The 14,558-nt window shown below is 36.2% G+C and overlaps 1 protein-coding gene across 1 annotated transcript in view; it reads right to left on the reverse strand.

Annotated features, from left to right (window-relative positions):
- atp2b1a (ATPase plasma membrane Ca2+ transporting 1a) overlaps window positions 1-14,558 on the reverse strand; it is a gene marked incomplete in the record, with an annotated part of 55,888 nt that overhangs the window by 13,546 nt on the left and 27,784 nt on the right. Inside the window, 5 exon segments of the mRNA XM_037695748.1 lie at window positions 1,552-1,590; window positions 2,442-2,603; window positions 4,274-4,399; window positions 4,599-4,856; window positions 5,059-5,256. Coding sequence (XP_037551676.1) covers window positions 1,552-1,590; window positions 2,442-2,603; window positions 4,274-4,399; window positions 4,599-4,856; window positions 5,059-5,256 — 783 coding nt within the window.

The raw sequence follows: 14,558 nt of genomic DNA on the forward strand, positions 1-14,558 counted from the left end.
CAGCATACTCACCAGACATGTCACCCATTGAGCATGTTTGGGATGCTCTGGATCGGCATATACAACAGCGTGTTCCAGTTCCTGACAATATCCAACAACTTCGCACAGCCATTGAAGAGGAGTGGACCAACATTTCACAGGCTACAATCAACAATCTGATCAACTCAATGTGAAGGACATGTGTTGCACTGTGTGAGGCAAATGGTGGTCACAACCAGATACTGACTGGTTTTCTGACCCCCCATTACAGTAAAACTGTCCATTTTAGAGTGGCTTTTTATTGTGGCCAGCCTAAAGTACACCTGTGCAATCATGTCAAGATGCTGTTTGAGCAGCATCTTGATATGCCACACCTGTGAGATGGATGGATTATCACAGCAAAGGAGAAGTTCTTACTAATACAGATTTACATAAATTTGTGAAAAATATGTGTGAGAAAAAGGCCTACTGCATACATAGAAAGAGTCTAAGATCTATGAGTTCCGTTCATGAAAAATGGCAGCAAAAACAAAAGTGCTGCGTTTATATTTTTGTTGAGTATATGAGGTTGTAAGTCAGATAAAAAGAGCAGGGAAATGATTACTTACTGCAATAAATGCTAACAAAAGTGGACATCAAAATTTTGGAAAATATTTTACATTTCATCAGTCAAAAGTAGATTTTTTTTGATCAAGTAATTTTCTAGGATGTTAATGCATATTACCCCAAAAAAGGTTATAAAATATAACCTTGTAAATAAAATAAAAATAAAAATAATAATGGAATATATTTTATATAGGGACTAGTTTTGTACCATGCTATGTTTAATAGTATGGCATTGCATTGAGTACTGGGCTACTGAAGCTGCTGTGGACTGCAGCTTCCTCTGCACTTACACAGTTGCTGTAATCTCAGTCTAAAGGATTATTGTTGATTCCAGGCAGGCAGAGGGAATCTGTGCACTAGGGACCAGCGCCAGGGTTGTGGTCACAGACTGAAGCACCACTGATCATAAAATCCCAGCTGGATTGCAAGTCTGGGTAGCTGGCTGAATTAGCACTAAAAAGCCTCATTAAGAGCGTCATCAGTCTGAACCAGCACCTGTGCATATTTTAGAGTTTAACTGTGAATAGTTTAGCTTGTGACATCAAGAGAAAATCAAACTATGGGGACCTGAGGGTGAGTCAAAGAGAGATGGGTGGGAAAGCAGATGTTCTGGCCTCAAAATTGTTGCATGGCTTTAATCTCCTCATCACTAATCGCTATAACTGGATTCAATAGCACCTGCTGCTCAAAGCACAATGTGCCAGACAAGGACGAGAAAAGAGGAAAGACACAAAAGAGCCAGACAGTACACTGGACAGCTAAGAACAACTCATGTAAAGTATAAACTGACATACGATTATAAATAATAAGGGTCTCACCAATAACTTTACTAAAAACCACATAACATATAGTGGCATTGATTAACTTTCAGCAACAGTGAATTGTGAAGATTACACTAAAGACATTAAAGGTAGACACCAAGGCAAATTCTATGTAGTTGTGTATCCACAAGTGCTCAAAACTTACCTTTTTTACGATTCTCCACCGATCCGTCTTGCTTTTTGTCTACACATACAAAAAACAAATGTTTATTATTACAAACCAATTATGATAAAATTACCGGTATGTCAACTTGGTCAACAATAAGCTACAAACTACACTTCTAAAAAAGTTAGCAAGTTAAAAAGTTTAGAATATAATGAAATCTTATGGTCCTTAGACACGAGACTTCAAAAATAAATGAAATCTTATCTGTTAAGGGTCTAGTAAAAATAATTCAAATGTAATATCATTCCTTACAGCCTCCTGAAAAACATGCCTTGAAAGTGACAGAGCCATGTTGCCTGCACAATGTTTGCCATTGACAGTGCCTGTCTAAAATATGCTAGATATGGTTAGAAACTGCTGAAAATGAAAATTTTCTACAACTAAACTTACTGAACAGTTGTGTTATATGAACAATAAATATCCAATTGGGCTCTTATTTGTGAGTATTTAAATGCACTGATGTTAATAGCATAGATGGACACTCAAGAATCTAATATTTTATCCAAGGAAATTATTTAATTGCCTTCGCTTGATGTAAAAAAAAGTGCGAGCACATAAAGCTAAATACTGAAAGAGAGCAATAATGTTCTTTGAATGTGGCGTACACTGTATTAAACAAGATGGATGAAAGCAGCTGAATGAGGACAGTCAGACAAAATAGACATTTCTGCTGCAATTCAAAAACTTCAATATTGCCTGTTCATTTTGTTAAACAGAAAACAACTATTCAATGCCACTTCAGTGCTACTAAAGTGATCACTCATACATAACACAAACATGGGTTGCCATTTAATAAATACATTTAAGGTACTTAAATGTAACGTATGAAAATGGAAAACTGATAAAACATATCTAGTGAACATACTAACTTTTTTTCTGCTTTTTCTTCTCCTCTTTCTCCTTTTTCTTTTCCTCTTCATCGTCGTCGTCATCTTCCCCAGCCCCGAGTAAAGTGAAGATAATTCCAGTTTGTGAGTTGACACCCACAGCAGTGACCAACATTTTCCCTGAGCCTTCCATTACATGGGTGCCTATTAAAACAGGAGGGAAATAAAACATAAATAAAAGAATAAAGTGTTAAAACAGCTCCTAGTTAAATGGCATACTAGATTTCACCGTTTCCAGCTTGCATTGTAATTTTGTACAGACACTGAAACAAAATATACACTTGATTAATTGCTTTTCTTTTAATGTAGATGAAAAATCAGAGCTAGATTTTTTTTTATATACAAACGGTAGTTTAATGAGGCTTTAAAGTGGTGTGTTAAGCTACACACGAGAGAAAAAAAAAAGAGCAAGTTCTCAGAAAGAAGCAATAAATACAAATAATGATGCAGTGAAAGGAAGAAAGAAACAGTCACTAATGCATAGACCCACCAAACCTTTAATCAACTGTCTTTAATCAAAGGCCTATTTTTATTCTTGGAGATTTATTGCAAGAAACGCTGAGAAGTAATGACACTGCTGCAGCTCCAGCTCTCCATTCCACTTAGGCCAACTCTTGACAATATATTTAAATAATAAATACACAACAGAGGAAAACAGAAGCAACAATCATGGTCTGATAAAAGAAATCATGAAAAAAAAGTGGAAAACATTTTTTTTACTGTGCTACTTAAAGACGGTTTTCTTACTTTTGTTTAAAAAAGATATGGCCTGTACTTAAAACAGACTTCTGGAAAGTTGAATACATACACACACACAGACACACGCACGCACACACACAGACACACGCACGCACGCACACACACAGACACACGCGAGATAGACGAACTACACAAAATATTTTTCATCTATAAGATGACAAGAACACCAATTCCTACTGAAATCAGAGATAACCTAACAGCAGAACATACACGGCCTGGCCACAAAATGTTCCCTCACTATAATAGTAGTGGAACATCTTTAACTTTGATTACAGCACACAGTTGCCAACTTATCATTTTGAGAAGTGTCACAGTAATGACGTTTGTTAGATTTACAACAATTTTACCCAAGACAATGGTTGAGTTGGAGCTGGCAGAGCTACATTAATATGGGAGAGCTACGTAATGTCTTCTTTGGCACATTTAAAATTTCTCTATGCCGTTAATAGTCTGAACTCAGCAGTGGTTATTCTATGTGTGAAAACCATGGTTCATAGTCCCTAAACCACTCTTTTACAATATGAGCACTTTAAATCCTGGTGTTATTTTGAAATATATTTATGCTATAAAATGAAAAGAAAAAAAAAAAAAATTGAAATATTATTCATTTTAAAATCATCATCTTATTCTTTTGGCTGTTTTCATTAGGGGTCACCACAAGAAATCATCTGCCTTCATCTCACCCTATCCCTAGCCTTCTTCTGTCACACCAACCCTCTGCATATCCTCCTTCACTGCATCCATGAACGTTCTGTGGTCTTCCTTGCCTGAATAAAATGACCAAACTTGAATACAGCAAGTCTTCATAGTAGTGCGTAAAATACTGACATAATATTAAAATAACCCAACAAGCTTTGCAGATCTTGGTGTCAAAGTATTGCATATTATTTAATTAAAGACATTTGGATAAGACAGTTGCTAGTTTGAGACATTTCTGCATCTCAAACCACCACATTAAATATTATTTACATTTGTTTTTTTAAATATTGCAACTTACAATGAAATTACAAGGGGCAAAAACTTTTAATATTTATCAATTTTAGACTTAAAGTTACCTGATAACAGCATTGGATCTTTTTCTAGGTTTTTCTTCACATGGTCAGACTCCCCTGTGAGTGAGCTCTCGTCGATTTTTAGATCATTCCCTTGTATAAGAACTCCATCAGCCGGTAAGAGGTCACCTAAATACACAAACATATCTCTGTCTCAAGTAATTTTGTTTTAGTTATAGCATTAATTACCCTTCTTTTATTCAGGTTTCTTTCCTTTGGCTTAGACAAACAACAACAAAATCCAAACAGATTTCTTTTCTAGCTTTATCTATAAAGCAAACATTCATTTTAGGTTATGCAAAGAATGCAAAAAATAATTTCAACTTACCGTATTTTATTTGTGCTATGTCGCCAACCACAATCTCAGCTACTGGAATTTGAATAACTTGTCCTCCACGGACAACAGAAAATCTCTGTTCTTGCTCAATGCGGCTCTGGAGACCCCTAAACTGCTTCTCTTTACTCCAGTCATTGAATGCCGTCACCAGCACGACACAGATAACAGACAGAAGAATGGCGGCACCCTCGATCCAGCCAGCTTCCGATTCATTTTCATCCTCCACACCACCAGCAGCTTTTCCACAATCTATAAAGGGATAGGCCATACAGTAAGACTTAAAAATCACTGGCGAATGTCTCAAAATCGTCATGACATGTTGCATAATACTATAACAAAACACCATGTCAAAGATATATGTACTATACTGTAAATGCAAATGTAAAAATAAAAATAAATAAAAAAAAAAATCACAAAAAGGATGAAGAAATATTCATATTTAGTTTCTTACGATCTCTTTCGGCATCTGGTGGTCTATAAAAAGAAAGGCCTAGTGAAATTACGGCTGCCACTTCAAGGATAATGAGTGTGACGTCCTGTAGTGCTTCCCACACTAACTGCAAGAAGGTTTTGGGTTTTTTGGGTGGGATAAAGTTTTGCCCAAACACTGTTTTCCGTTTCTCGAGGTCAGCTGGCTGTCCACTTAGACCTGCAAGAACAAGAAAAAAAAAAGAAAAATACACTGTAATTCTACAGTCTTTATCAAATTTAATTATATGACAAATATCAAATTACAACTGAATGAATGAATAAATTAATTAATTACACAATATGAGCTCTGATAAGTTACTGCACGTTTTTCTCCACAAAAACTGTCAGTGAGCTGTACTCCACACTGGATGTCAGCCTAATTTCCAAAATGAATGAGCATTTCTAACAGGACCTTGTGACAGAGACAATGCACGACAACAATGACATGTTCTGTGGGGCTCGTAAAACATTTTCACTCTTTCAGGCAAAACAGAGACTGCAGAGGTCCAGAAAGGTCAGATGTAATCCTGCATCTGCTTTTTCAATGACACGATCAAGTGACTAAAAGGCTGAATCAGATTTAAGCTCGCAGGTGATTTTGTGCTCTGCAGTTCCTTTACAGCCTCAACCTCTGACACATTAAACGTCTGCTTGGCCCATGAACCATTCATCCATGTGCTCAGAAAGCTTTCTGGAACAACTCATTGAAATGCCTCCACATTCAAAGTACAATTATATATTCAAATAAGACTTCAAACATTTGATGATAGATGACAGGTTTTTAGTCCTATTCATGCCGAATGTGTGTGGGTGCCTGTACAGACTGGATGGAGGTCTGTGTGTGTGAGAGAGAGGGTGGAAGAGATGAGGTGGAGTAGAATTGGGACCATGGGAGGAGTGACTATGAAACTGCTACTGACAGGCAGATGGGGGTGGGTTGTGGCCGATGATGATTACTGAAATGACTGAGGCTACGAAAGAGTTGAGATATGACTGAGAAACAAAAGCTGCACAAGATACAGCTGTGTCAGACAAAGGATTGGGCAGACACACAGATTACATATGCAATTTTAAATATATACATAAGACTAAGTGTGCGTAAACAATCGAGAATTCACCACTCTTCTGTGAAAAACAAAACAAGTCATTTTATACAGTTTGTAAAGAAATGTCAAAATATCCTAACTCTTACAATGACAACGTGTCAAGAAATGTTAAACTGTTACTCATTAAATATAAAATAAAAAATACTGACAGCACAGACTTATATAATTAGCATTTAATTGTGTAGAAAGATCCTTTCAACTGTTCATCTTTTTGTTCAAGGTTTTCTGACGGGCCTAAAAATATGGCTTGATGTCAGTATCATGCCAAGTGTAACAAGCCTCCCTTATAGCTCTGGAATATAAAACTAGAGTACATTAACATTTTTCAAACAATACAGTGCAGCCTTGTGCCACATATTTTAGTAGCTAAACCACCCAATTCAGGAAAGTGCAGATTTCTGAACTTGTAAAACAGCTTGTGATATAAAATTTGAAGAATTATGACTTGAACTTGGTATGACTTAGTAGTTTACATTTTAGAGCTTGTACTGTTTTTGTAAATTATGCATGCATACATTGTATTAAAATAACTGCAAATACACAGAGAACCACAAAGACTGGCTTCTGCAATGATCATTTTACAGCAATAAGTATGCACAGATTTGCAAGAGAATAACAACTACCATAGTCTTAAAAGAGAGCTGACAAGACTTCCTGTGGTAATTCATTACCACTGGGACATGCCCAACAATGACTTCTGAAGTATTTAACATCCATCCATCCCTCCCTCCCTCCCTTTTGATCTTAAATGTGTTTCTTACTTGTGAATCTAACCTAAATCTGATTTGTAGTTACCCAACATGAGCATCAGAAATCTGAAATCCCCAAAGCATTTCATTTTTGGACACACTTTTCATTGTTTGCACTGACTTCCAATCACTCCAACAACCCAAAGTTTTGCTTTGTAAAGACAACGTGATTAAAAATAAAAACTCAGAGTGTCTCAAAGTATAGGTGAATAAATAAATAAAATACTGAGCATGGCTTTTTTTTATTACAACTGCAAATGTGTTAGCTTATACTTGACTAATCTATGAGCTCTTGCTAAATAAACAGATACTTCAACACATAAAACCATTAGTTTAAGGTTAATTTCAGACCTTTTCTGATTCTTATTGTAATTATAATATGCATGCCAATCAATAAGTCATGTCATTAAATCATGTGGCACAATCTACACCAGCATCCATCCAAGTCTGGTCTTTGGGGCAACTTGTCCTGCACATTTTAGATGTTTCTCTGTTCCAGCACACCTGATTCAAGGGAATATGTTTCCCTTTGATAAATCAAAAATCTATCCAACTATCAAACCTTATTCTTCAGCATAAATGTTGGTGGTAGTAAGTGATTTATTTATTATAGAGAAATACAATAATTTACTATTGCTTAAAAACAGGCAGCCGTTTTGTTTTTCTAGGTATATAATACTGCTTGAGCCATTTTGAAACATTCCTTAAAAGTCATACTTATCAAATAAGACATTTTTAACATAGAGCTACTTTTACAAAAAATGCAGTTCCTTCACTCTGCTTCTAAATCCATTCATGTCCCCAACAGAAGGATGGCTTCTGCATGCCATTCACTTGTGCAATACTGGTTAAAACAAGTTCAACATGGGTGCTGGAGTCTGTAACATCTCAACACACCCAATAAGTAAAAATTTACCATACATCTACAGCCATATTTGAGTTAGTGTAGGCCCTGCTTACGTTTTTTTAGTGTAATTAAATCAAAGTTGGTTAACCTTTTTTTTTTTGTTTCAGTGTGTTCTTCACTAGCATGATAACGAGCTATTAAACTGCTTCCAACAATGTTTGAAACAGGCCTGGAAGAAGCCACTGTACACATTCAGTTCTTGAACAAGCTTCAACAGTCAAAGCTCCTTTCTTGTTCTAGGGACATTGTGAACCTGCACCTGCTGCTGCTCGTCTCCACCTCCCCCATGTCAGGACTTTCCTCTCACAGCTTTACAGAAAGATCCTGCATTTTAGTCTGCAGCTGAAAAAAAAGTTAATTCTTTTTCCTTTTTTGATAAGGAGCACCTAACGCTAACTTTAATACAATTTTCACTGCCCGTTCTCCTCTCTTGCTCTGCGCCTCATGCCAGCAGAAAGTTCCTGCTGCATCCTATGTGAAAGCAGCATTTCACTTTTGACCTGAAGTGACATTAGCATGTTTTTGCCTTTTATGTACTTCTGAGTAAACCGTTCATTCCCATGATGCCTCTAAAACTTAAAATAAATCTACATCATTAGTTACATGTTTTACTAAAATATAACCAATGGTAACATACTTTCTAAAAGAGGTTAAAAGAGGGATGACTCATCAGCACATTAAAAGAGCTGGGAGGTTTAGCTGCCTGTTGCTGCTCCCTGGCTGTCTCTCACCGTCTCTTTTAATTCTGTTTGCCTCTAATGAAAACACGCTGACAGCTAATACCCTGTTTAATTTTACACCACATTTTCCCTTTGAATTAGAGCATTAAATACAAGTGACAGGGCGATCAAGGTGCTTTCACTCCATTGAATACACATACAAAAATAAAAAATAAAATGGGCTGGCCTTGGCTCTTCTTTGTAGCACTCAAGTCCAGCACCTAATTATGAACCGTTTAATTTGGATGCTTGCTCTTATTTGACCCAACAGGTAACAGTCTTTGTAGTCAACAATGAGGGGTTAAGGTAAACCTTCACTCTGAACCTGTCATACTGAAATGAAATGGAGCTAGAGGTTTTTTTTAACCTTTGCATTACTACATAAATATGTGCCAGTACATTGTACATTACATGACACTTACTTCAATGTACAAGTCAAACAAGAAAATTAGTACATCCACGGTAAAAAAAGCTGTACAAGAAAATATACTCTAATGTACATATATGAGTTAAAATATTAAATATTATTGATCCTCAGTTTATTCACAGCTTCCTATGAATAGTTCCAAGAGTAAAGTTACTCCAAAAGTAACATTTTCTATCTAAGTTAGAGAAACAATTTTAGTCAACTTTGGAATTCTTCCAATGTTGTACTGAAAAAAGCAACACCGTCATAAAAAGCATCTCCATCATAATAATGTGCTATTTACACATATGCCTGTCTTTTATTCAGTTTAGTCTGTTCAGGTAATTAATAAAAAATTTTAAAAAATCTAGGAAAAGTTTGTCAAATTAAAAAAAATCTAATCAGTTAATCAACTCTTCCTCTGGGATAAGTTATTCTTTAATTAGCAAGGGATAACACAAATTAGTTTTGAACCTTTATAAAATGCAGAAACACGTTTTCCTTCGGTCAGTTGGAAACAGGTGTAGTTTAAAGAAGTGTGTCAAAAAATATTCACAGTTAAAATTTCTCTTGATATTCTGAAGATAGACCTTTCAGCCTTAGTGCTTTATGAAACATGTTAGTTGTATATTTTCCTGATTAAATTGAAAATTTGACATTTTCCCCAAAACAGCACCAGGTTACTGATGTTTTCTTTCCATCACTGAAAACTTACAAAATTTTATTCTTCAAACTATCAGACAAACTGATTTGTATAAATACAACCATTGAAGAAAACAGATCATATCAATATTGTCAATGTTTGTTTGATCTAAACCCAGAGTTTTCCCTAACATTATCCAATGATAGGGGCCCTGCCCCTCCAATGGGACCACTGGCCCCTTAATGAAGCTCATCGCATATAATAAATAAATGTCTGCACGTGTTCACGTTACTAATTCACTGTTACTGAAGAAAACACCCAAAATCCCCCCACTACCAAGCCCCTCCTATAGGTCCATGACCTCCTTGGGACTGTTGTATTTAAAGTTTAACATTGTACAAAATGTGTACTGAACACAGTGATACATACGCTCCATGATGTATAAGCATGCACTAATGCATGCATTACAAAACTCATGCTAGCAGTAAGAGAGAAGGTTAGGAAAAAAAATGTTGCCGGTAGATCTTTAAAGAAATTATAATAAAGAATTGATTGAAAGCCCTTAAACGGCCTTATACAGAAGACAGTATGAAAGGCAGTTTTAGATAAGGGTTCAATGTATAGAAATACTTAATATAGACCAAACCTTGTCAATACGCAACTAATATACCTAAACCAAAAAATAATGTCGCTCCCAAATCAATGTTTTCTAAAACCATGATTACCATAAATCAGTGAATAGTTGACAGTTATTTGGTCACAAATAAAACAAAGAGCAGAGTCAAAAGAAAAATAGGTCAAAGTTGATTTACTTGTTTGAAACATCTAATTATGCAATTAAACTTGAAGAAATATTTTTTCTTATATTAGAATAAAGAAATAATTAGGGATGCACCGATCCACTTTTTTTTACTTCCGATCCGATCTCGAAAACTAAATCTAAATATCGGCCGATATCGATCCAGTTACGACATCATGATCATCATTGATTTTATATGAGGCTGTAATAATCTCCTCTCAAGTACAATTTGTACAAATATATGCATGCATGTCCAAAAAGGCAACTTGAGGTAAGTTTTATTAATGTTGGATAAGTTTTAAAGTTAGAATTAAATTCTGCTAACACAAAACATGTTTTCTACCTGGATTATTGAGCATGCATCAGGACAAAACATGTTTATTTTTATTCCTAGTTTTAAAGTGGATATTAAAGTGATTAAATTAAGTGATTGTTTAAAGTTATTTTATATTTTTTTAAATAAGGGGCAGATATAAGAATTATTTTTCTTCTTTCTGCACTCTTTTCATTCAATGTTTTCTTTTTGATGATTTTCTTTTAAATTTTGTATCTTTTAAATGAATGAATAAAATAAAATACAATAAAATGTTAAATGGCTTCAAGCATCTGCTAAGTTCATGGCATAAACCAACAGACATGTTCCTGTTTTTAGTATTTTACATCACTTTATAATGTAGCTGTTTTGTTTTTAATATAATTTTCAAATCATGTGTTTTTTTATGATTGTCTACTGTTGTACTAATAAATATCTCCTGGAGGGTAAACTATATCTTGACTGCAAGTATCAAGCTGAGAAATCTTTTGTTTTCTACAACTGACAGTGGTTGGTCATTAATTATGATGAAGTCTAGCAACTTCTCTGTAAACATTAGAGCTCCATGGTTTCAGCGATGTCTTCTTCTTGTTCAATCCGAAGCAGGCAGCCTGATTTCAGTCAGCCGCGCCCAGTCTGTCCCTCCTCAGAGATGGGCAGACTGAGCGGGGCAGATTGGACGCGGGTGGCCAGGGTCGAGTTGCCTGTTGTGGGTTGAGCAAAGAGTAGTACCGTGCTGAAGCCACGGAGCTCGAATGTCCATCGTAAAACTAACTTTACCGTGGTTTAATGTGGCGCTATGGCTCTGTAGACATTGCACGATGCTGTCTTGTGGTGTTTAGTGTAAAATACTTCCACACAGCGGACATATTTAGATGAAAAGTTGGTTAGCTGTTAGCCACAGTGCTGCTAACTCAGTCCTCATGTTGTAGCTGGCTGCAAACTATGAAATGGATTTCCTAAATATGAGGCGGTCTTATTACTCTGGATTCATGAGACAAGCCGCCTTTCAGGAAATCCATTCCATAGTTTGAAGCCAACATGCATCATGGATCGGAAATATCGGCAGGTGGATCGGAAAAATCCGATACGTAAATTATGCTGGTATCGGAGGCCGATACCGATACTGGATCGGATCGGCCCCATCCCTAGAAATAATACAGTATAAATGCCTTATATGTGAACAAGTTCATCCCAGCACACAGACATTTCACTGCTGATGCAGGGCAAAGACTAAAAAATGTATTAATGAACTGTGCTCTGATTACAAATTACCTTTAAGCTGAAATGAACCTGAGGACACCATAAATGTAATTGTCCCTGATATGAAAAAGTTCACAGAAGTGCCACGAGAAAGAATTTACAGCTCTCATATTGAACTACCACATGTTTAAGTAGCATCACATGTTGCAACACAAACATATTAGTTCACCTTTACATGGCTTTGATGTCCATTTAACCATGTAACACCTGAAAAAAATAAAACTTAAAGCTGTAAAACTGAGACTGACTGATGGGTATGTGCAAACAGAGGAAGTAAACATGTTTACACCAGACCAGCTGGCAGTACTGCATGTGTTGGCAAGCTCTTCATTTCTTGATACTGTCGGTTTCTTTTAACAGATATGTGTAATAGTTTAATACATTTTTGGCAGTGCTCACTAAAATAATTTCAAAAGCAACAAGAATAATAAAATTCAAGGCATCGGTGTGAAATTATCCATTCAACTTGAATCAAAGTGAAATGAAATCTAACAGAATGATCTGTGGAATCCAGCTTTTCACCGCAACATGTTAATTTGCAGAATTACAACAGTCTATAATTTGCTTTGTTCAAAAAGTCCATATCTATAAGCTTAGGAAACTAAGTGCACGTGCATAGACAGATTGACACAATGTCCCAGTCCTTCAGATATACATTTGATTAAAAATTAAAGAGCTCAAAAATGTAAAGCATTAGTTTAGAAGATTTTGGAAATGTCTGACAAGTGATCAGAAATACATTTTAATTGTCAGGCCCTCGTAATCCTACATGAAGGCTATTAACTTATGCATGTTGAACTTACTTAAACTCTGAAGTATCAAAAGTCAGTGTATGCATACAAACTGGAACAGCTCTGTTTTGAACTAGTTGAACTAGTCAAACTTCATTGCAGAACAGTCTCGAATTGCACAAGAAAATAAAAGGATTCAACAAATTAAAATTTTAAAAGCTTCAACAAATTAACAGAGTTGATTTGCAGGACAGCGAAATCATTTGGAAATTTCAGAAGCAATACTGTGGATAGGATAAAAATGAGCACAGGAAAACAAAGATACCTAAAACTATGATTGAAACTCCAAACATTTTTATTCTATTAATGTGCAACTTTGTACAGTTGCAAAAGAGCTAAATGTTGTCAAAACTTTAAGCTTTATGACAAACAATGCAAAAAAAAAAAAAGAAGCTTTTGGGCTTTGATAAACTACATTCTGCTTTGGAGTGTACACTTTGTAGACTAAACAGGAAAGTTCAATGTCATTTATGCAACAAGTATGACAGGATTCTACACACACCAACTAAGCAGAGTTGCATGCATGTTTAGACAACTCAAAGCCTCTCAACTAGTAAATTCCTACTTCTCCTGTAGATTAGACAATGACACAAACACTGCTAAGGACAGCAAACTGACAACATGGTGTTCCACTTAATTATACTATTCAAAATTAAAGGTCAAGATTTAAATAGATTAATTATTTATTTTAGAATGTTTTCCCCCACACTGCACAGACCAAGATGGTATGGTGTACATGGTTTGACGTCTGCCTCTGCCATGTTTGTGTTCTGTTTCTGTCCCTTCTCATCAGTGACATCAACTCGATACTGGTATATGAACGTCAATCACTTTTAGATCTTCGATCATGTGCCACCAAGGTCACATATTTTGATCACAATGAACAGAGCACTGGGCATCCTCCTCTCCTGGCTGATGTATCTGTGTACCTGCTCCACATTGCACACCTGCCTGCCTGGAGACAATGCCTCAGACGGCGTGCGGCTGGTGAAGCTTAAAGCCTGCCTTGCACTTTTTACAATGTCTCCTTCAGCTGATCATCAACTGGTCCATTGCCTGACCTGGTGCTTTGTGGATCCTGTCATGCCTTGTCTGGTTCTATTGGTGGGGTCCGGTTCTTACAGTGTGCCTGTTTGCCGCTGTTTTTCCTGTCTTGCGAGTCACAGGACAAATTCTTTAAATTTGAGACCACTGATTTGGGCTCTGCTGTCATCTTCTCCACAAGCTGTGATTCCTACAAAGGATGGCCCTGCACAATGCCAGGTCCCTAGCTAATAACACTTTTATCTTAAATGACTTTTTCTGTTCCAGCAGATTTGACTTTCTCTTTAGACCTGACTGCACACTGGTGAGTTCAGTGTCTTTTCAGAACTTTTTGCCTTCTGCTCTTGCTTTTCCGCCTTTTGCTTTGTGTTTAATGCTCCAAGAATATCTGGTAGAGGTGGAGGAATCTTGACTGTTTTTAAGAAAATTTGAACTGAAAACAGCTTCAAGTACTAGCGCTTTATTCCAGCTTTGAACTGCTTCTTTTTGAGCTGGGTCGACCCATCTACAGACCACAGAAGTACAACAAAGATTTTATGAACCCTCTGACTTTTTAGCTAGACTTTTTCTCAGATATGACCAGGTTTTAATTATCTGGAATTTTAATGTTCGTGTGTTGTCCTGAAAAGCCCTTGGCTCAGGAGTTTTAAATCTTATACAGTCCTTTAACTTTGTGGTTAACTTTTCAGTAGGTTCCTCTGCTGACCCTATACCAGAATAGTTTATATATATATATATAT

This window comes from Nematolebias whitei, chromosome 22 (genome assembly GCF_014905685.2).
Source record: "Nematolebias whitei isolate Nwh7 chromosome 22, NemWhi1, whole genome shotgun sequence".
Lineage (NCBI taxonomy): Eukaryota > Metazoa > Chordata > Actinopteri > Cyprinodontiformes > Rivulidae > Nematolebias > Nematolebias whitei.